The sequence below is a fragment of the Balaenoptera acutorostrata genome, chromosome 3 (assembly GCF_949987535.1).
Source record: "Balaenoptera acutorostrata chromosome 3, mBalAcu1.1, whole genome shotgun sequence".
In the NCBI taxonomy this organism is placed as follows: domain Eukaryota; kingdom Metazoa; phylum Chordata; class Mammalia; order Artiodactyla; family Balaenopteridae; genus Balaenoptera; species Balaenoptera acutorostrata.
Window position 1 is genome coordinate 59890143 of NC_080066.1, and position 21535 is coordinate 59911677.

Here is a 21535-nt window from a genome sequence, read left to right on the forward strand (position 1 = left end):
TAAAAATAAATATTTGTGGAACGAGTAAATGGTCTATCTCCCTCCTTGAGGCTGTAAACTCCTTAAGAGAAGCTAAATCCCCCAAATCTAGAAGAGTGACTGGCATCTAGCAGGCGCGGGACAAACATCCCATCTGAACAGTGAATCTATGAATGAATGAGGAGAGGAAGGACTCTTACCGGAGATTCCGGACTGCAGCTTCCGGGTCGTTGCTCCGCAAGACGCCGCGAGACTAGCCCGGCGATTGGCCAGCGGAGCCGGGGTGTCCAGGACCGGGACCGAGAGCGTGCTCGGAGAATCCCCTAGGCGGGTCCGTGGGGCGGGGCTTCCAGGGGGCGGGGCTTCCAGGGGCGGGCTCCCGGCGCGGGCTGCGCGGCTGCGCAGTACTGCCGCCGCTGTCGCTGTGGTGAGAGAAGTGGACACGATGGCTGGGCCCGCGTGGATATCCAAGGTGAGCGCCCGGCAGGCCGGCGTGTGACTGGCGGGCGGGCCGCGTGCTGGGCGGGGGCAGGCGCGCGGCCCCCGACGGGGAGGCGGCGGCGCGCGGCCGGCTGGGGACAGTTAGGGAGCCTGTCCTGGCCGCCTGTGCGCCTCGCTCCGTGACCCGCGTGCGGTGTGTAGGCAGCCCCGCTCTCCGAAGGTAGCGCCTGGGGCGGGGACGGCATCAGGGTCAAGGTGGGGGCCGCAGGTCCTGCTCCGGGCAGCATCCCGGTTCCACCGCCGGCATCTGCGCCGGCCGAAGCCCAGGCCGCGCGCGGAGCCCGGGAAGGTCACCGGAGCCGCCGCCCCGGCTCCGCCATCCCGGCGGCTTCCGGGGCTGCGGCCCTGCAGCCTGCTGATCGCGCGGAGAGTCCCCTCCAGCACGGCCCAGGCCTCCCCCCGGTGTCTGCTCCGGCCCGGGCCGGGTAACCTCCCAGGTGAGGGAATCCCGAAGTCATTTTCCTGCCAGACTTTTTCTCCCTTAGAGCTCTTCCCAGTCTGATCGTGTAGCTATTTCCCCTTCAAAGGACACAGGGTACCTTGCACCTTGGAATTGCTATCTGAACACTGGGAGACTTGAAGAGGGAGACCAGCATCGCCTTTCTTTCAGCTTTTATTGGTGAGAATCCTGCGTTCTCATCCTGACAGCTCGGATGCCTGCCGCAGCTGGATAGGGTTTCTGACCATTTATGCAATTCTTTGGTTCCTCAGTGGAACTAACTGTGCCTGAAAACGTACTTGCTCAAGATAACACAGAAAGTCCGCGTCAGAACTGGAAGAGGAACCCAGATGTCTCGGGATTCCCAGTTCCAAGTCCCATTCTGCCTACTCTGTGGCCAAGGTCACACAACGAATTATAGGCAGAGGGGAAAATGGGCCCTCAGTTCTCCTGTTGCTCTTAAAGAATGATCCCCTAGAAACCTACCATAAGCAATTTTAATTTTTTTCTATAAAATTTGATACTGTATTTCTCCTTTGTTTTAAGTTTAAAGCGAGGTCCACATGCACTGTTACTTAGTGAAAAGCAGTCTACACTGGAGTTTAGGAGTCTTAGGTTTAAATATTGGCAGTACCATTGGTTGGCTGCGTGACCCTGAGCAAATTACTTAACATCTCTGAGCCTTGATAAGCCATCTGTAAAATATCTATACTTGCTTCACAGAGTTGTTTGAGGATTGAAAAAAATAATGTGAGAGCACCTAATACATGGAGAAGGAACACAAAAACCTGAAGCTTTCCTAGCTGTCAATATACTTATCTTACAGTCTTCAAGCAGACAATTGGGCATCAGTAGCTAGGTTTTATTTAGTAACTGGGTTCTGCTTTGTTACCCTCTTCAGACCTGGATTTGTGTATAATGGTAATTTATTTCACATTGGCTCCTGAAGGTAAAGCAACTTCTGTGTCATTGTCTAAACAGAAGTCAATCCTTTAATCACTGAGCTTACACTTAACATCCAATCATCTTTGGTAGGTACATTAAGCTTCAGAATGAGGGACTAAATAAAACAGCTAGTAAATTTGTTTTGCCTTTAGCGTGGTCTACAAGAAAAAAGCCACATAGTAGGAATTCAGAAAGTGTCAGAAGATGAGGTTCTCCTCTGACATGGAATGGACTCCCTGTGTGACCTTTGGCAGTCATTTGACCTCTGTGGACCAGTTTCTCCCTTTAGGGACTGGGGTAGACAGTGCCTTGGAAGCTGATGTCCCAGAATTATGAGACAGCTGAGCTGGATGTGAGTTTCAATCAGAACAAGTCCTCTATTAGCGTTCCATTTAAGGTTTTATTTCAAAAAAAGATCTGCAGCTTAAATTTATTTTTTTCTAAAAAAGCTTTATTTAGAAAAAATAGTGAGTTTCTAAAGACCTTTCTGACTCTAAAATACTATAATTATAACGAGGCACTTCCCCCATCAGGAAGCTTTTATTGAGTGAGTACCTGCTATACATTCTACACTGTATTTATATGTTTTTAAGTTGGAGGATGAAGGTAAAAAAGGAAATGAGGTGCTATGGATGAAGATGGCCCAGGAAGTCAGAAGTTCAGTCCATATTCTGTGAGCCTGGCCTTAGTCTCCTTATCTGAAAAGGGCTACTAATACAATCTCTCCAGGTTTTATTAAAATAAAATGATGTAACATATGTACAAGTATACTATAAAGTAGAAGTCAGCCTGTGCTTTAATAAATCTTGTCTTAAAAGTTCCGGGTCACTCTAATGATTTAGATGCAATACTACCTTATTCTAAGATCATGAAGAAGAGATGACAAAGATGAAGAAGACTGGTTGTTAGAGAAAATCATTGCAAGTATTAAAGCTATTTGCTGGAGTGGGAACTCATCAGATAGAGAGATGCTTGAGGCTGGCCTCAGTTTTTCCAAAAGTATTCTGAGCACCTACTGTGAGCTAGGCACTGTTCTAGGTACTGGAGATAGAACAGTGAACAAAACATGAAAATCTTTGCCTCATGGATTTACATTTTAAATCAGTTATTTTGGTTGGGTCTTTTATCACAAAGACATGGGCTTTTTTTTTTTTAATTTTTATTGGAATGTAGTTGATTTACAGTGTTGTGTTAGTTTCAGGTGTACAGCAAAGTGAATCAGTTATACATATACATATAGCCCCCCCCTTTTTTTTTTAGATTCTTTTCCCATGTAGGCCATTACAGAGTATTGAGTAGGGTTCCCTGTGCTATACAGCAGGTTCTTATTAGTTATCTATTTTATATATAGTAGTGTATATATGTCAGTCCCAATCTCGACATGGGCCTGTTTGTTTTTTTTAATTAATTAATTTATTTTGGCTGCACCAGGTCTTAATTGCAGCATGCGGGATCTTTGTTGGGGCACGCGGACTTCTTAGTTGTGGCATGCAGACTCTTAGTTGCAGCATGCGGGATCTAGTTCCTGACCAGGGATCGAACCCAGGCCCCCCGCACTGGGAGCGTGGAGTCTTACTCACTGGACCACCAGGGAAGTCCTGACATGGGCCTGTTTTGAGTGAACGTTTTTTCTCTTTCTGGGGTGTGGGGAGAAGGACTCATGCAAATTTTATAACGTAGCCTTTAAATGGTCTCCCTTCCAATAGCCCATTTGCTGGTGGATGAATCATGTCCTAGGATTAAGTTTTTGGCCAGTGGTTTTGGCATAGCATATTCTTTTGGGTCTCACCCTGTCTTTTATTGTCTGTCCAGAGAGATGACTGTAGATGCCAGGTTAGAGGATACAATTCGTTCACAGCTCCTTGGCTGTTGGTTGGTGTCTCTTTAGTGGATGCTGACATTACAGTGAAGGTTCAGGACTTACAAGAACTGTCCCCCAAAATGAAGACTAAGGATATAGCAAATGTATCTTTGCTCATGTATCTAGCATGAAAAAAAGTTAACATTTAAAACTTTTAATGAATTATTATTTATTTATTAAATAATTTTATTTATTTTTGGTGGTGTTGGGTCTTCATTGCTACGTGCGGGCTTTCTCTAGTTGCGGTGAGCGGGGGCTACTCTTAGTTGCGGTGCGCGGGCTTCTCATTACGGTGGGCTTCTCTTGTTGCGGAGCACGGGCTCTAGGCGTGCGGGCTTCAGTAGTTGTGGCACGCAGGCTCTAGAGCGCAGGCTCAGTAGTTGTGGTGCATGGGCTTAGTTGCTCCGCAGCATGTGGGATCTTTCCAGACCAGGTATCGAACCGGTGTCCCCTGCATTGGCAGGTGGATTCTTATCCACTGCACCACCAGGGAAGTCACTAAAACTTTTAATGAATTTTAATACCTTTGGTTTATGTACCCAATTTCTTTGATTATATTGTTTATTATAATGTAATATGACTTTGTACCAGTTTTCAAGGACTGAATTATTAAAGTTCAAAATAACCTTTCAAAATTTATATTTCTGGTGTGTCATAGTGTTAAGTGGAAAAAAAATGTACTGGTGGTAACATCTTGGGGTAGTGGGATTAGTAGGTCACATTTCTTTTCTTTTTTTGTATCTTTCCCCTGTCCCAGCGATTAACAATAATGACCATGTCACTTATATTATCAGAAGAAGTAGATAATTTATTTAAAATCTTCATTCTGTATGACACAGGTGTCAAAATAGTATTAAATAAACTTTGTTAGATTTTTATTATAAAGTGTAATTTCTTAATATTCATGGGAGAAGAATAGGCATAATGTATAACTGGAGAAGCCCTGAACTAAGAGTCGGGAGACCCAGATTGTGGTCTCTTTGTGGTCACTCTGTGACCTTAGGCAAATCCCTACTCTTTGGACCCACTGTCTCCACTGTATAATGAGTGAGTTGGGCTCTGGGATTAATTAGGACCCTGCTGGCTCTTAAAATTAGTGATAGTTTTCTTAGAGTGTGTGTTACCCCCAAATTGACCCAGTGGTCAAGAATGTTGACATTAAACCATCCAGATCATCTGAGAAAAATCCAGTGTTTGAGCTAAAAAAGTAGAGTTTCATCCTAGCTTCAACATCTTTTGACAACTTTTCATAAAATTGACTTTAAAAGTACATAAATCGTACTTACATTCTCAAAGCAAAGGTAAACTGAATATTTCAGTTTTTAAATCCGAAAGAGCTTGCTACATTGAGCTAATATGTGAGAAAAATAATCCTCGGAAATTCCTGAATATATCTGCAAAGTTGCAGCATTATCAGCTGTCAGAGATGGTTCCATCTCTACCTTTTAACTATATGTGGTTTAATTCTGTATGTAACATTTCTTTGTTGGTATTAAATGTAGGTCTCTCGGCTGCTGGGGGCATTCCACAACCAAAAACAGGTGACCAGAGGTTTTGCTGGTGGTGTGAGTATAATTACGTCTTTTATTTTTTCCTTTTAGAAGTTTCTCAAGAAAGATGCTTAGACACATTATATAGCATTTAATCTTCACTTATTTAAAATTAGGAAAATTGGCCATACTTATACTGTACATTTAAATTATTGGTGAACATGCATACATCTATTAGGTCACTTGCACATTAAAAAAAAATTGTATTATAGCTGGTGCTGTAAGCCTATCACATTAATATCTTGAAGGAGGCTTGTTAAAAATAGTTATAAAATAGAATATAAAAAAACAGATACTATCTAAAGATAGCTACTACCCTTGAGCCTGTTTGTTACTTTATTTCACAATCTCATTTGGATAAGACAGTTTTTTTCCAAACTAGTACAAGTTGAGACAAAATTGTTGAGAAGCTTCAAAACCTGCTTTGCATTTTTATTTTGTGAGCTTCCCTGAAAACAGTAGATTGATCGCCAATTAGGAATGCCTCAAACATCTATAAGCCCTGTAGGCTTATATGTATCAATACTTCGCTTACGTAGTCTTCATAGACTCTTTGTTAGCGGATCATCTATTTCTCATTAAATCTGCTGCTTTTAGAATTCCCAGCGTTAGAGTTCTGTGCTTTAAAAGCTGATACCACATTTTTAGAGCATTCTAAGACTGTGGGTCAGTGACTTCCTGTATGTTTTTATTTTACCTCCTTCTTACAGAATCTGATTTGGATTTCATAATTCCTATACTCCCGTATAACATCTTACCCTGTGAGGGATTTATAAGACCATAGTATATCTTTTTTCATTTACTTTCTGAACTGTGGAAGTAAAGTAGTTTTTTCTGGTGGCCTGATGACGTTTGTTATTACATGTTGGGAGAACAGGAAGAAGAAACCAAAGGGGTTCTTTTGGCTCTGCTTTTGCTGCAAAAGATGCAGAATGAGGCTTGCGCTTTAAGGATAGTTAAGCTAGCATTTCAAACGCATTCTGAAAGCTAATGAGGTGATCATTGCTCTCTGCTATTATTTAATTTTCAGGCTGTCCATTAAAAAATATATATTGACCTGGTGGGGAGGGGGTTATATTTGAAAGGAATAAGAGAAACTAATTTTTAAAAAAGATTTCTTCAGTTGTACAGAAAAATTCAGAAATAATTAGTCCACCTGCTTTGGGAGCATCACTGGAAGGTAGAAGACCAGGGAAATGTAAATCAGTGATTTTTTAAAAAAGGAGCACAGGCAACTGGCACTGAAAAAGGCCAGGGACCGTTGTCTGAACCAAACTTCTAGGTAGGGGAAATACCCAAATAATGACATATATAGTTTCCAAATGGTAATCCTCATTTAAATCCTCTCATCATTTCCCTTTACACATTTTTTTCTGTGTTTGAAATGCTGGCTGTATTTTGTTTGAAGCCTTTGAACTAAATCGTTGATGTTACATTATAAATACACTTGTCATTCTAAGTGTAATTCAGACACTGCAGGTATGATCACATACCCTCTTCTTGTTGGTTCCAAATAAACTCTGCTGAGCTTATTTGGATTACTTTTGTCATTAGGAGCCAATTTTATAAAGAAAATCAGGAAAATGGAGACCCTGTCTTGATGTGAAGTCTGATTTTCTGAGTGCCAAAACAGACCTCAGCGGTACTCTGGAAGTGTCTGAGAGTGTTTTGTAAGACTGAACGAGTTGCATGAGAAACCAAACTTTCTAGGCTCCCGGTGGAGAGGAAAGCGCTTGCCTTCCTGGGAAACCCTCTAAATTTTAGTGAGAGAACATTGTTGAAATGTTTTGCTCTCCTTGGTTTTACAGACTTGAATTAATTGGTCTCTTTGTAGTTTGTCTGAAACGAAACAGCAATTGGGAAGTTTACCTGGTAGTTTATTTTTGTTTTATCTGGAGAGCATCACTTAAGTTCTTTTTAAAACCTCTGGGCTCAGCTAGGGAGTAGAGTTGTGGAGTCTCTTGATTCTTGGCTCCACTTTGATAAGCCGTTGGAAGGTAGGTCTGTTTTCTTAAAGGCATTTCTTATGAGTTAAGAAAACCCATAAATTGTATTTCTTTGTCAATGATGTTCCTTTTTAAACCTTCAAAAATCAATTCTGACTGTCTTCTTTGATGATTTCTTATATTCAGGTTAAGACGGTAACTTTAATTCCAGGAGATGGAATTGGCCCAGAAATTTCAGCCACAGTTATGAAGATTTTTGATGCTGCCAAAGTAAGTGAGCTTAAAAAATACTTTTGATAATAATTTGTAGAAAAGTTTTCTTAGCCAGTTGGAGACCATGAACTCTTAGGATGAATTGTTCACGTTTGTATGAAGTTGGTGAGGTCTGTTAAATTTCACAGATTCTGAGTGAAAGAGTGTTGTTTGCTGCCGTCGTTGTCAATAGTTTAAGCTACTGTATTGGCATCAGTTATATATAAAGTAATCCAAGTAGTACTGTCATTTTTGTGGACTTTTGAACACTGCCTGGGTTTAAAGTCTTTAAGCCCCATCAAGTCACCTGTCTATCTCATTTTTCCTTCCTGCCAAAAAAAGAGAATAGAATTGATATTTCAAAAAACTATATAGGGCATTTTGAAAGATTCTTTTTTTTTTTTTTTTTTCCTGGTGTGGAAGTATCAAGTATGAGGTATTATTATCCAACAGCCTAGCCTTCAATGCAGGTAGATACTTAAAAATCTACAGAATTTAGAAAACTTGGACTTTGTTTGACCTGATGCTTTATTCTTGCTATTTATAGCTGCTAGGCGAAATAATGTGTAAGATTAAATCAGGGTTGTTATGATACCAACAGCTATAAGTCAAGGAATTCAATTTATTTATACTAAACATACATTGTTTTTCTATATGAGTTTTTAATTAAAACTCCTACAGAGGAAATGATGCTTATACAATAGCATTCCCCAAGGGAACTGAAATATGATTGCTCTCAGCTGTAAGCTCCTTGTGAACAAGGAGCACAAGTCTTGCTCTGTGTTCCTATTCCTAGTGCGTGCCCAGTTGGCTGTCAGATGTGTGTGTACACATTGAAGGGTGTGGGTGAAAAGAAAGGATAACGCTGGTTTATTCCTTAAAACTTCTTTCATAGGTTATATAATATGTCTTTTTTTTTTCTTAACAGCTTTATTGAGATTTAATTCATATATTATTCAATTCATCATGTAAAGTGTACAGTTCATTCATGGAGTTGTGCAACCATCACCATAGTCTAATTTTAGAACATTTTCGTCACCCAGAAAGAAACCCCATACTCATCAGCAGTCACTCCCCATCACCCTTCTCTCTCCCACCCTACCCCCTCCCATCTCCAGCCCTAGGTGACCACTAATCTACTTTCTCTCTCTGTAGATTTGCCTGTTCTGGACATTTCATATAAATAGTCTTAAAATTACATGGTTTTTGTGTGATGAATTGGGAGATTTGGATTGACATATATATACTAATATGTATAAAATAGATAACTAATAAGAACCTGCTGTATAAAAAATAAATAAAATAAAATTCAAAACTTAAAAAAAAAATTACATGGTTTTTGTGATTGGCTCTTTTCTTAGCATAATGTTTTCAAGATTCATCCATATATCAGTACTGTGTGATATTTCTGTGAATCATATTTCTCTGCTCCTTATGATATTATAATTATAGCCACGTTAACAGTGATTGTGAAAAAAAGAAGTAGGCAGGTGGCAGCTAGGAGTGATGACTGGACAAGGGTAATGTGGAGAATCCATCTGGACATGCTAGAGAATGACATCTCTTCTTGCATGCCAGGAACTTTCCGGGCCTTTATTGTATGTGTTTTCACCAGTTGCATCCAAAGTGAGGAAGTTTGTTTATAACTGTAGTGTGAATGTCAGTCACATGTTGGTCTTTCCAGTTCATTGTGCTCTGTGGTGTGGCATCTAGGCACCTATTCAGTGGGAGGAGCGGAATGTCACTGCCATTCAAGGACCGGGAGGAAAGTGGATGATCCCTCCAGAAGCCAAAGAGTCCATGGATAAGAACAAGATGGGCTTGAAAGGTAGCACTGAAGTGAATATGATGCTTATTATTGATTTCTGCTACAGATGTTACATTTATCTTTACCTAGATTTATCTTTTGTATAATTTTTACATTTTTATTTTAATTCATACATGCTTAAGGTCATGATTCAAAATATTAGCATGTGACAGATTGGAATTCAGCATAGGCTTTAAATCCAGACAGATCCACTATGAATCTCATCCCTGTTGCTTACTGGCTGGGAGGCTTGGGCAAATTTCTTACTCTTTTTTTTCCCCTTTACCTTTAAATGACAGCAATAGGGAATTCCCTGGCAGTCCGGTGGTTAGGACTCAGTGCTTTCACTGCCTAGGGCCCAGACTCGATCCCTGATCAGGGAACTAAGATCCTGAAGACCGGCACAGTGCAGCCAAAAAAAAAAAAAAAAAAAAATGACAGCAATAGAGTTGATACCTCATAGGGAGGTGGTGTCATAGGATTAGCTAATGTCAAGGACCTGATACCGTGCTTGGTCCTCAGTCAGTAGATGCTCAATGCAGTTGATATTCCAGAAAGCTTCATTGAGGAAATTTCTTCCTTCATCTGAATCTGAGGGAGAGGGTAAAGTTAGAGACAGAACATATTTTACAAGGTAGCCCAGGTGGGTCTGTAGGTGACACAGGGAGTAGGCGCTGAATGTTGCCTGAGAGTGACCAGCCATGGATGGACTCATTTACGATGAAGAGAACATCAGACTCAGAAACAGAGCACCTGTCTGCCCTTTTAAATGACGCTTGCTCTGTTGTAAAAGTGTCCCTTGATTCATGAAGCGTGCATGTTAGATGTGTCACAAAGCTACTTCATGTCCAAAGAAAGGATCCGAAATACATCTCTGATGGAATACTGGAAAAAATAAAAATTGGTATTTCAAATACAGTTGGCTCTCCATATCCACATGTGCATCCGTGGATTCACAATCATGTATGGAAAAGATTAAAAAAACAAATTCTGGGCTGGGACATCCCAGTCCCGGCTGGTCCTCTCGCCCGCCACCGGTGTGACCAGTCTGCGCAGCCAGCCCGGTTAGCCCGGTCTGCACTGCCCCCCGGCCAGCTGGTCTCCCACCGCAACCATGGATGCCATCAAGAAGTTGCAGATGCTAAAGCTGGACAAGGAGAATGCCTTTGCCTGCGCTGAGCAGGCCGAGGCCGACAAGAAGCAAGCTGAGGACCGCAGCAGGCGGCTGGAGGAGGAGCGGCAGGCCCTCCAGAAGAAGCTGAAAGGGACGGAGGGTGAGGTGGAAGAGTGTTCTCAATCAGTGAAGGATGCCCAGGAGAAACTGGAGCAGGCTGAGAAGAGAGCCACCGATGCCAGGGCAGATGTGGCCTCCCTGAACCGCTGCACTCAGCTGGTAGAGGAGGAGGTGGACCAGGTGCAGGGGCACCTGGTTACAGCCCTGCAAAAGCTGGAGGAGGCTGACAAGGCAGCTGATGAGAGTGAGAGAGGGATGAAGGTCATGGAAAACCGAGCTATGAAGGATGAGGAAAAGATGGAGATGCAGCTGAAGGAGGCCAAGCACATCGCTGAGGATTCAGACCGCAAGTATGAGGAGGTGGCCAGGAAGCTAGTGATCCTGGAAGGAGAGCTGGAGTCCTCAGAAGAGACAGCTGAGGTGGCTGAGAGCCGGGAGGAGGATCTTGGAACCACGGACCAGGCCCTCAAGTCCCTGATGGCCTCAGAGGAGGAGTATTCCACCAAAGAAGATAAATATGAAGAGGAGATCAAACTGCTGGAGGAGAAGCTAAAGGAGGCTGAGACCCGAGCAGAGTCTGCCAAAAGGTTGGTGGCAAAGTTGGAGAAAACCATTGACGACCTGGAAGAGACCTTGGCCAGTGCCAAGGAGGAGAACGTGGAGATGCACCAGACCCTCGACCAGACCCTGCTGGAGCTCAACAACCTGTGAGGGCTGGCCCTGCCCCCAGCCAGGCTATAGTTGCCACCCCAACGAATAAAACTGGTGTTACCAGCAAAAAAAAAAAAAAAAAATCCACAGAGTTCCAAAAAGCAAAACTTGAATATTTTCACCGGCAACTATTTACATAGTGTTTACATTATATTAGGTATCATAAGTAGTCTAGAGATTATTTAGTTTACAGGAGGATGTGTGTAGGCTATATGCAAATACTATGTCATTTTATAATAAGGGGCTTGAACATCCATGGATTTTGGTATCTGCTGGGTCCTGGATCAGTCCCTCCCCACAAACCCCCATGCTGAGGGACAAGTGTCAACACTATGTACTTGTGTTTATAAAGGAAAAGAAAAGACCAGACTGTATCCTCTTGTCATCTGGGTATTCTTCTTTATTACAGGCCCTTTAAAAACCCCAATAGCCGCGGGTCACCCATCCATGAATTTATTGCTGCGTAAAACATTTGACCTTTATGCAAATGTCCGACCATGTGTCTCAATCGAAGGCTATAAAACCCCTTACAGTGATGTAAATATTGTCACCATTCGAGAGAACACGGAAGGAGAATACAGTGGAATTGAGCATGTGGTATGTTCATTTGGATACTTTTTCATTCTTAGTTGGGTTGCTTTCCGTGCACTTGGGACCTTTGTTCAAATTCCCAGTTGAAAATATTTCCCAAAGACAGTTCTCTCTCATTCTGTGAGGAGTTGTGGGTGTTTGTCTTGTCCTGGGTCTCTGGCTGACAGTACTCAAGTGGATGCCTGGGCGAGGGGGTGTGGTGCTTCAGGGTGTGGGCTTGGGAACTTGTCCTCTGTGTGAATTTTGAATCCTCAACTTCATACGTAACCATCTCTGCACCTTGGTTTTCCTCATCTGTGCGGTGAGGCTTGTAATACCTGGCTCCTAGGACTGGAGTGAACATGGTTAATTAACCTCACTGACGTACCGTATGCACGATGCTTGCCTTGGCAGCTGGTGCCGTGCAAGCCTGCCACGGATGGTGTTGTCTGCACACTGCTGGCAGTCCAGGACCGGGTTGTTGCCATACCCTTTCAGCGAGGCAGGACTTCCTCTGTTTCAGATTGTGGATGGAGTTGTGCAGAGCATCAAGCTCATTACTGAGGGGGCGAGCAAGCGCATCGCGGAGTTTGCCTTTGAGTATGCGCGGAACAATCTCCGGAGCAACGTCACCGCCGTGCACAAAGCCAACATCATGTGAGTCCCTGTGCACGGCGCTCCCTCCGGCTTTGTGGGCGAGGAGCAGTGACAGGGCTTTCCTTTCCTCCCTCCAGCTTGCTCATTGACTCCTGATAGCTCTGGAAAATGGCCTTGTAGCCAGTCAGAGGGTCAGGCATTTCTCTTGTGTCAGAATATCCTATTTAATGTGCTTCACTGAGTGGATGACTGGAGCAGGTTTGGAGGGAGCAAGAATTCAGGTCCCGGAAGTTTAAGGAGGGCCTGAGAACCATCGGGGAAGGAAGCTGGAGAGTCTGGATCCCCAGGTGCGGTGGGCAGTTAGCTAAGGCCACGTCTGTAAAAGGGCAGTCGTTTCTGTGTTAGGAGGCAATAGCAGGAATGTTTCTGAGATGGCCACCTGCTCAGGGGCTTAAAATATTGCTCATAGTGCTAATACTATCTGATGTATTATTCTAGCAGTTTGAATTCTTCTCAGCCCTAGTGTATTAAAGGCTAATTCAGTGTATTAGGAAGCAGGTTTCCTAACCTAAGAAAAGTGTTGAGCATGTAAAATAGTAAAACCATTTAAATAATTGAATAAGTTAACCTTTTAAGGCAATTTTAATGTTTTCTTATTAACAGATATTTCATAATTCTTGCTGGATAACACTATAAAAATATAGTCTCTTATGATCAAACTATATTACATTTTTTACCCTTTTGTGCTTCCAGAAGTATCCTAAAACATTTAAATTTGCATTTTATTGATTGCCAAAAAAAATAATTTTACTGTAATTGAAATCAGATATCTGGAACTTAAATTTCTTGAACTTACTTTACTTCTCTGATTTGATCTTTTTCTCTCTGCAAGTCTTTGCTTTCAGCAATTTTTATTTGATTAAATACAGGCGAATGTCAGATGGGCTTTTTCTGCAAAAATGCAGGGAAGTTGCAGAAAACTATAAAGATATTAAATTTAATGAGATGTACCTTGACACAGTATGTTTGAATGTAAGTATATATTCACACTTACCTGCTACTTTTTGTGGTATATAGTGTGTCCGTGTGGTGCAAAGTTTTTGATTGCTAAACGCACAAATGCATTTTTTGTAGATGGTCCAGGATCCGTCCCAGTTTGATGTCCTTGTTATGCCAAATTTGTATGGAGACATCCTTAGGTGAGTCTGGCTATACCTTTTAGCCTACAGTTTATTTATAAATGTCATAAAATAAATTGTGGCTTACAAATTTTAATCAAATACTATAAAATACAGCATTTGTTACAAGCCACGAGTTGAATTCTGACATTTCAGGTGGTGATATCAATGGTGATATGCTGGATGGGTTATTCATTCATTTGCCAAATCAGCTCTGGGCTCTTGCTCCCTGACCATCAGTTCCCTCTTCCCATTTTACAGATATTTTATTGGTTGGTTGATTGATTGATTTCAGTGTTTTATCATGTGTAGCTAGGTAGGTGCGTGTTCATTTTTATAAATTTTTTGTAAATTTTGGCATAATTTCAGACTTACAGAAAAGTTGCAAGAATGGTACAAAGAATTCCTGTGTACTCAGCACCCACATTCACCAAATGTTAACATTTTACCAGACTTACTTTATTACTCCCTCTCTCTCTCTCTCTCTCTTCTTCTCTCCTTTTCCCTCCCTTCATCCTCCTCCTCCTTCTTCTTTTTTCTCTCTTTGTCTCTACACACGTACACATGATGGTGGTTAAATGGTGCTTTTGTAAGTCCATCATTCCTTCTACATGTATTAGTTGGCATTCTACTGTAAGGATAAGCTTTTCCTTCTCTTTTATTTATTTGTTTACTTATTTACCTATATCAATTTGGACTCCTGGTTTCTATTTTATTTAGTGGTTATATCCATCACTATCATCTTTTATATTGATGCATATGTTGTGCAGACTTGGCCAGTGGGAGTCCCTTTGAACTGTCTCTGTGTCCTTTTAACACAGCCCATCATTTGCTTTCTGGCACAATAAGGTGCTTCAGGCTCATCCTATATTTTCCTAACTGTAGTCCTGGAATCAGCCATTTCTCTAAGGAGCCCAGGTTCCTTTTAGTGGAGAATGGTATTTAAAGATGAAAGTCTGGGTGCTAGGTGAGACGTTTTATTTTTCAAAATATCCTTTGAAATGCTTTTCTGCCCCCAGTGACCTGTGTGCAGGACTGATTGGAGGTCTTGGTGTGACACCAAGTGGCAACATTGGAGCCAATGGAGTTGCAATCTTCGAGTCGGTAAGGACCCTGGTGACACCTGAAGGAGAATTCAAGTCAGAATGACATGAGAACCCAGGAGGGCTTATCTGCATAAATATATTTTAACTCTTGAGTTTTTCCAATTGTCAGAAGAAAATGAAGCTTAGTTTATTCATTCGTTTTCCTCTTATTTCTTTTTTATCCTTATTATTTATTATGTATCCTTCCTCAGTTAAAATATTTTACTGAAAGTTGGACTGGATAAGATTGTTAGTCCATATTTTTGCACTTAAAAAAGAATTACTTTAGCTCTTTATTTTTGTGAGGTTTTATTTCTAAGACATGTGTCTGAGCAGCTATTTGGTAGCTATTTTTCATCGGTGAGGAAAGCTGATTAAGAGTCCAGCTTCCCTGGAAGAGGGCTGTTTGCTCCTGTCTCCCTCCTGACTGCACCCTTTCCCCCCTCTACCTGGGCAGGTTCACGGGACGGCCCCAGACATCGCGGGCAAGGACATGGCCAACCCCACAGCCCTCCTGCTCAGTGCCGTGATGATGCTGCGCCACATGGGGCTTTTCGACCACGCTGCAAAGATTGAGACGGCATGCTTTGCTACAATTAAGGATGGGAAGGTATTGGTAATCTTGCCACACTTCTGCTGGGTAAAATGCATTTCCTCCTTGGGTTTTATGTGTGTGAAGGACCGATGATGGTTCTTCTCAAGAGGGCCAAAGGATTGGATGTCGAACAGGCATTCTTAATGTGGGCTCCCTGAGTGAACTCGGGGGGTCTGCACACGTGTGTGCATTTTCTGAAGAGAGGATTAACGTATTTCATCAGGGAAGGGCCGAGAAGCACTGTGGTAGGGGCACCAGGGTGCAATGGAAAGAGCAGTGGTGTGGGCGTCAGAGCAGTGCAGGCCCAGTTACCCTGTTGTTACCTGTGGGATCTTGGCCAAGTCCATTAATTTTTCCCAGCAAACATCCATTGCATACATGATAAGGTATGGAGAATATAATAAAATGAGGAATAAGGTAGTCCTTGGTATCCTTGGTCTCAGGCCTCAAGGAGCTTGGAATCTAGCAGTAGTACAGATGCAGATGTGTCTATAATACAGTGGAGCTATATATTATATGTGCATCTGTGATATAAAAGTAATGTAGAAGTTTTATAGAAGTAATAATGGCTGATATTAATTGAATACTTTCGTGATTTTATATTCATTATATATATCTCAGCAAATCTCTACTCCTATGTGACATAGATACTGTAATTAAGCCCATTTTATAGATGAGGAAACTGAGGCACAGAGAGATTAAGTAAGTTTGTCCAAGGTCTCACAGCTCCTAACTGGCAAAGTTGGGGTTCACACCCAGTCTGGCTCTTACCCAACAAGCTTCACTGTTTCCATAAGCAGTTGTGACTCATAGGAGGGTTGTGATCAATTATTCTGAAAGTGGGAAGAGAACAGAGGAGGTCATGGCTTTACAAGGCTGGGCCTGAAAGGCTAATCCCTAGTCTGAGGTCTCTTCCTTTTTTTAAAAAACTAGCATTTTAAAAAAGGATAAAATATACATAGTATAAAATCGACCATTTTAATAATTTTTGAGGCACACATTCTATTGGTATTAAATATTAATACTTTTCATAGTGTTGTGCAACCTTCACCACCATCTATCTCCAGACTTCTTCATTTTCCTAAATTGAAACCGTCCCAATTAAACAATAATTTACCTATTTTATGCCATTCCCCCAGCCCCTGGCAACCACCATCTACTTTCTGTCTCTATGAATTTGACTACTCTAGGTGCCTCATGTAAGTGGAATCATATACTATCCGTAACATTGTGACCGGCTTATTTCACTTAGCATAATGTCTTCAAGGTTTGCTTCTTCTTTTTAAAAAATTCTATAATTTGAAATTCTTATGGCCAAAATATAAGAAACCCAAGCTTGTTTTTAACAGCATGATATAGTCATATTGAAGGGCATGTGATTATATATATTTTTTATTCTGACGCTGTATTTGAGAAGCTACTCATAGAGCCCAGAAGAGAGATGCCTAAATTACACAGTAGGCCCTTTAAATTGTTTAGGATGCGATGGGACAAGAGAATTAAATATACTGAGTTCCGTTTGGGAGTAAAGAGAGCATAAGCTGGTAGAAAACAGAGAATATGGGAGGATTTCTTTCTTAAAGAAGGGAATTTAAGAGTTAAGTGATTTAAATATTTCCTTAGTATTTGTTTCTTAGCCTCCAAAAAATAGGTCAAAATGTGTCTTTAAAGAAAAAAAAAAATTTAAAAATCCCCAAGGAATTTATGCAACCTCTTGTTTAGATTTGCTGTCATTTAAGTGTCCGTAATCAAATGCTTCCTTAGGGTCTGTTGTATGGACAAAGGGAAAATTTTTGGAAAGCCTCCCTGCTTCCCTTTGTAGTGAGAGCATCTTGTTCTTCCAGAGTGTTTCTGTGTACACTATCGAATTAGCTTTTCCAGGTCCTCCTGGGGTAGGTGGATGGTGGTGGAGCGGGTCTCACTTTGAAATGAGGAACTAAATGAAAGAGTAGTCAGGTAACTCACTCAGCTGGTATCTCACCGAGAGCTTTAAATAAAAACATCCTTGCTTTGGTTTAATGTGTGGATACATTTTTTATCTTTGCTTTTTCCTTTTCTCAGAGCTTAACAAAAGATTTGGGAGGCAATGCAAAATGCTCAGACTTCACGGAAGAAATCTGTCGCCGAGTAAAAGATTTAGATTAAGGCTTCTACAAATGGTTTTGCCTCAGTCACTCCTAACGGACTCCATGTCAGCCTGTATTAGAATACCTCCCATTATGTATGCATTTATGCATTTGTTGCTTGTTTCTTGACAGAGTACATTTTTAGACCTGGCCTTTTCTTAACAAAATCTGTGCAGAGGATGCAGGTGATGTCCCTGGGCCTGCTTTCAAAGGACTTTATCCAAGTGCTTGTTTTATTTATTAAATGTCTATCTGGTACACATTTTTTGAAAACTCTAAGTAGACCATATCATTTGCCATTGTTAACCATTTTACGCTTCAGTTACAACAGTTTTTCTTTAACTGTAAATATCATGACAGAATTAATACGAGAAAACATACAACTTTTTCAAGAAAAACAATGATTTCCTAGGTTTATGAAAAATATAATGGAAATAAAATAGAATGTTGATGTATTAGCACAAGATAATATTCTTATAAAACTAAACGGGCACAAGAGAAATTTCCTGGGAAAGTTTACATCAAAAACAGTGAATATGGTATATTTCTTAGTGATATGGAAAGTAAAGACTGATTTGTGCTTTACATGAATTACTGAGTATGAATAAAGACTTCAGATCCGAGGAATATATAATGAGAGATGTAGTTTTTGTTAATAAGATATGGGTAATATATCGGGTACAAAGACACAAATGCATTGTGTGTTCAATTGTTTTTACCTTGAGATGATTGACTATTCCTGGCGAGAGCTTTTAATGAAGGAGTGGTCCTTCCTTTTCATTGGACATACATCAAGCATCGTGTGTAACGCAGCCCTTGATCCCCTGTGCAGACCCTGAGTCAGACATGGGAGCCGACCATTGTGTGCGATCACTCTTCCCCAGCATGTCTGTCTCTGTCTGGAAGTGGGCCACACTCCCACTGATACTGCTAAAAGGCCTGACCATATAAAATTTGACTGCAGTTGAGGACCCTGGGGTGCTGGCTATTAACTTTATATTTCAGTGGCTACCCCTTCCCCAAAACACCAAATTACCACCCTGTGCCTCAGCACCACCAATAAAAGATGAGTTGCAGACTCAGCCTGAGATGAGTCACAAAATCGTGCCACGCTGGGGCTTGCCTTAGCTTTTGACCTTCAGGCACGTCCCCATCCCTCCTCCATTCCCCATCCTTAGCATGATTTTTCTTTAATCTTCAGACACTAAGTCACTATTTTCATGAACCCTTTGGTCCCACACCAGAGGCAACTCATGTCCTTCTTGGCCCTTGTGTAACATTGCAAACCTGTGGCTTTGCATTGTGTACCCTGGTCACAAGGGGATTTCTTAACAACAACAAATACCCCGGTCTGGATCCTTTTTTAGGCTGGTAACCAGACTTACAACCTTATATGTATTTTACTTTGTTTAAACTGCTGCTTCTGTTTTATTGAATTGTGCTAATTATCAGTGATCCTTGGGTTTACACTAATAAAGAATTCCCAAACGAATTGAGGTGTATGCTTTCTCTACCGATTTCCCATTTAGATGCCTTAGGTCATTTTGGCTCAGTTTGCTACTAAGAATGGCTGCTTCAAGTATTCAGAGTGGGCAGGGTGAGGGGACACGGGTTCGATCTCTGGTTGGGGAACTAAGATGCCACAAGCTGTATGGCTCAGCCAAAACAAACAAACAAAAAACAGAGTGTGCAGGATGGCATGGTGGTGACAGACTAGCACCCAATTGACTGCTTTCACTAGAATGCTCCACTTGACCTCCTCCCACACCTTTGCTTATTCCAGGGCACTAGAGGTCATTGGTATACCTATTGCACAGTGTCCTGTGGGTTAAATAACCACTACTCTGGACTGATCTGCTGCTCTATTGACAAAAAAATCAGGTACTTTTTGACAGTTCTGTTAAAAAGTTTAATTTCAAATTACACATTAAATACAATCAAATAGGCAGCAGCAGTTTTATTAAGCATCAAAGTCAGTGGGTGTGTGTATGGTGGAGTGCCTGGTAATGGGATGATGGGGTCGGCAATGTCCAACAAGATTCCAGAGTAAGTCGGGTGTTTGTTAGGTGAGTTACAACTGAGCGCTTTCCCTGTGGCACACTGGTTAACCGAGCCATCTTCCCCCTCCTCCCTCCCCCAACACCCAGCCTCCTGTTAAGTGAGCTAGCAGCCTGTTAAATCTACCTGGAACTAAGGCCAAAACCTGTCAGCCCTTTAGTTCTGGAAAGAGAGTTGATCTCACTTGTCACCCAAATAAAAAGCAATACATTTAAAACTATCCACACATGAAGCTTCTCGGCATAAGACCTGGCAAATGTAGATGCCAGGACCGTACCTGACCCAGAGAACCTAACAGACTTGCCAGAAGTCCATGTGCCCAGACTGAAGAGGACCTGGGGGTCAGGAAAATACTCAGCCTGCCATCTTCAGGAGAAACCCGGGAAGGACGACCCCTGATTACTTTTTTTGCTCTTGGTAAAAGCAATCGATGATATCTTTGTACTTCTCTAGGACTGTGAGCCGTTTCAGCTTCATTGTGGGACCTAAAAGAGAAATTGGAAGAAATGAGTGAGGCCTGGGCTCTGAGATGTCTGAGAAGGTGTGTGGTAAACATCTAGACTCAGTGCGTCCCAGAACTCTGGAATTAAGCCAGACCAACAAGTAGCCATCCTCCAAGATGGCCCATGGTGATCCTTGCTCCTGGTGGTCACACCCCTGTGTAGCTCCTTCCCACACTGTACCAGGCTTGGTCTAAGTGGCCGGTAGAATACAGAGGAAGTGGGGGTAACTTACATGACAATAACTGATAGGCAAATCATCTCTGCATTTCAGTGAAAGTTCATATGATGTTGGATGTAATGCTTTGATTGCTTGTGATAGGGTAGGGGAAAGCCCTGGCCAGGGAGGGCCTCTGGCATGGTCTTTATGAGAGGTCTTCCTCATATCACTTTTCTTGGCCTTGGTTCTCTCCTCTAATGCAAGGTTAAAAGGGCTCTGATTTGTGTAGCTTCAACTCCATTTTGTGCTGACTCATACTTGGCTGTGTAACTAACTGGAGACTTCAAAGTCAAAGCCATTTGTATGAACTGCTTAGAGAGGACGACTATCTGGTTGACCTTGCAGTCAGTTTGCTGGCACCAGACAGCCAGATAAGCTCGGGGTCTCTGACAGCAGCTCAGCATTACTGTGGATAGTTGCATCTGGCTTCAGCCTTGATGGGTTGGAGGGACTCTCACTGAAGGAGCCATTTGCATACCCACCCCGCCATGCCATGAACACCCCAAGATGCTACAGCCAAGAGCGACTTCATCCATCCAACTGAGGCCACATCAGAGGCCTTTTCTGGTTCTGTGGACCATGGTCCAGAAGGGCTTCCACCCTTTACCTGTTGCATGAGCTGACTTTACAAAAGATTATGGTGGTCTCACTCCCTAGAGCCGGATGACTCCAGCCCAAACAAACACTAACAGGAACTTTGTGTCTGCCTGGTGGTCCCATTGTGATTTCAGGGGAAAATGGTTCCTTAGTCAAAACAAAGTTAAACGTTATAGGTTCAAATTAACAAATTCCAGCACATATCTTATACACTGAACAGGCCCTACCTAACCACAAGCCCAGGCACTGAGCAATCAATGTCCTCCCACAGGAAGGAGGTGGGTGTCATCCAAAATGCCATCAGGGACCTTCTGTTTGCCATGGCTGCTTCCTAGTGGGCACCTCCCAGGCTCTGCCATGGCCTCTGCCCTCCTGCACAGCCCCTGCAATAGTGTTAAGAAAACACCTACCCAACTCTCCACCCAAAATGGAGAAGTCCCTCTCAAGAATGGCCCACTTCTGGATGTGGTAGGGTCGGGCAGCTGCATTCATGTTGACTCTCTGGATCCCCTCTTCAATGGCCTGATACACGGCCTCATCCTTCTTCCCCACGACCTCCGATACTGTGGTGGCTTTGCTACCCACCCTCTGGCAGAACTCCACAGCTTGCTCCGTCAGATTATCAGTTGGGTCAGAGGTATCAGGGTCCAGAGTGCACTGAAAAGCCAGAGATAGATCAAAACCAAGCCTCACTCCACAAGATGTGTGCCCTGGTCTTGGAGGAGGTCGCACTGCTGATCGTCAAGGATGTGGATCACTGTGAGCTCTGTTTCAAAGAGACGGT

The 21535-nt window shown here is 42.4% G+C and overlaps 3 protein-coding genes across 5 annotated transcripts in view; 2 read left to right on the top strand and 1 right to left on the bottom strand.

Moving 5' to 3' along the window:
• The first annotated feature begins 336 nt into the window (after nt 1–336).
• On the top strand, nt 337–18868 carry IDH3A (isocitrate dehydrogenase (NAD(+)) 3 catalytic subunit alpha). Its single transcript, XM_057543163.1, has 11 exons — nt 337–451; nt 5228–5290; nt 7408–7491; nt 9187–9301; nt 11635–11822; nt 12319–12452; nt 13322–13424; nt 13527–13591; nt 14590–14674; nt 15113–15265; nt 17312–18868. The coding sequence occupies exons 1-11, from the start codon at nt 425–427 to the stop codon at nt 17393–17395; spliced, it is 1101 nt and encodes a 366-aa protein (XP_057399146.1). The 5' UTR covers nt 337–424; the 3' UTR covers nt 17396–18868.
• LOC103018373 (tropomyosin beta chain-like) lies at nt 9332–11627 on the top strand. Its single transcript, XM_057543164.1, has one exon. It carries the CDS (start codon nt 10395–10397, stop codon nt 11223–11225), a length of 831 nt encoding a protein of 276 aa, XP_057399147.1. The 5' UTR covers nt 9332–10394; the 3' UTR covers nt 11226–11627.
• A 403-nt stretch (nt 18869–19271) lies between the features above and the next one.
• The window catches only part of ACSBG1 (acyl-CoA synthetase bubblegum family member 1), a 54008-nt gene continuing 51744 nt past the window's right edge, over nt 19272–21535 (bottom strand). For all 3 annotated transcript variants that reach the window (XM_007173444.3, XM_007173445.3, XM_057543162.1), the window contains 2 exons: nt 21162–21408; nt 19272–19919 (listed from right to left, as the gene is read on the bottom strand). In XM_007173444.3, coding sequence (XP_007173506.2) covers nt 19834–19919; nt 21162–21408 — 333 coding nt within the window. In that variant the 3' untranslated portion in view covers nt 19272–19833. The remainder of the gene's footprint in view (nt 19920–21161; nt 21409–21535) is intronic.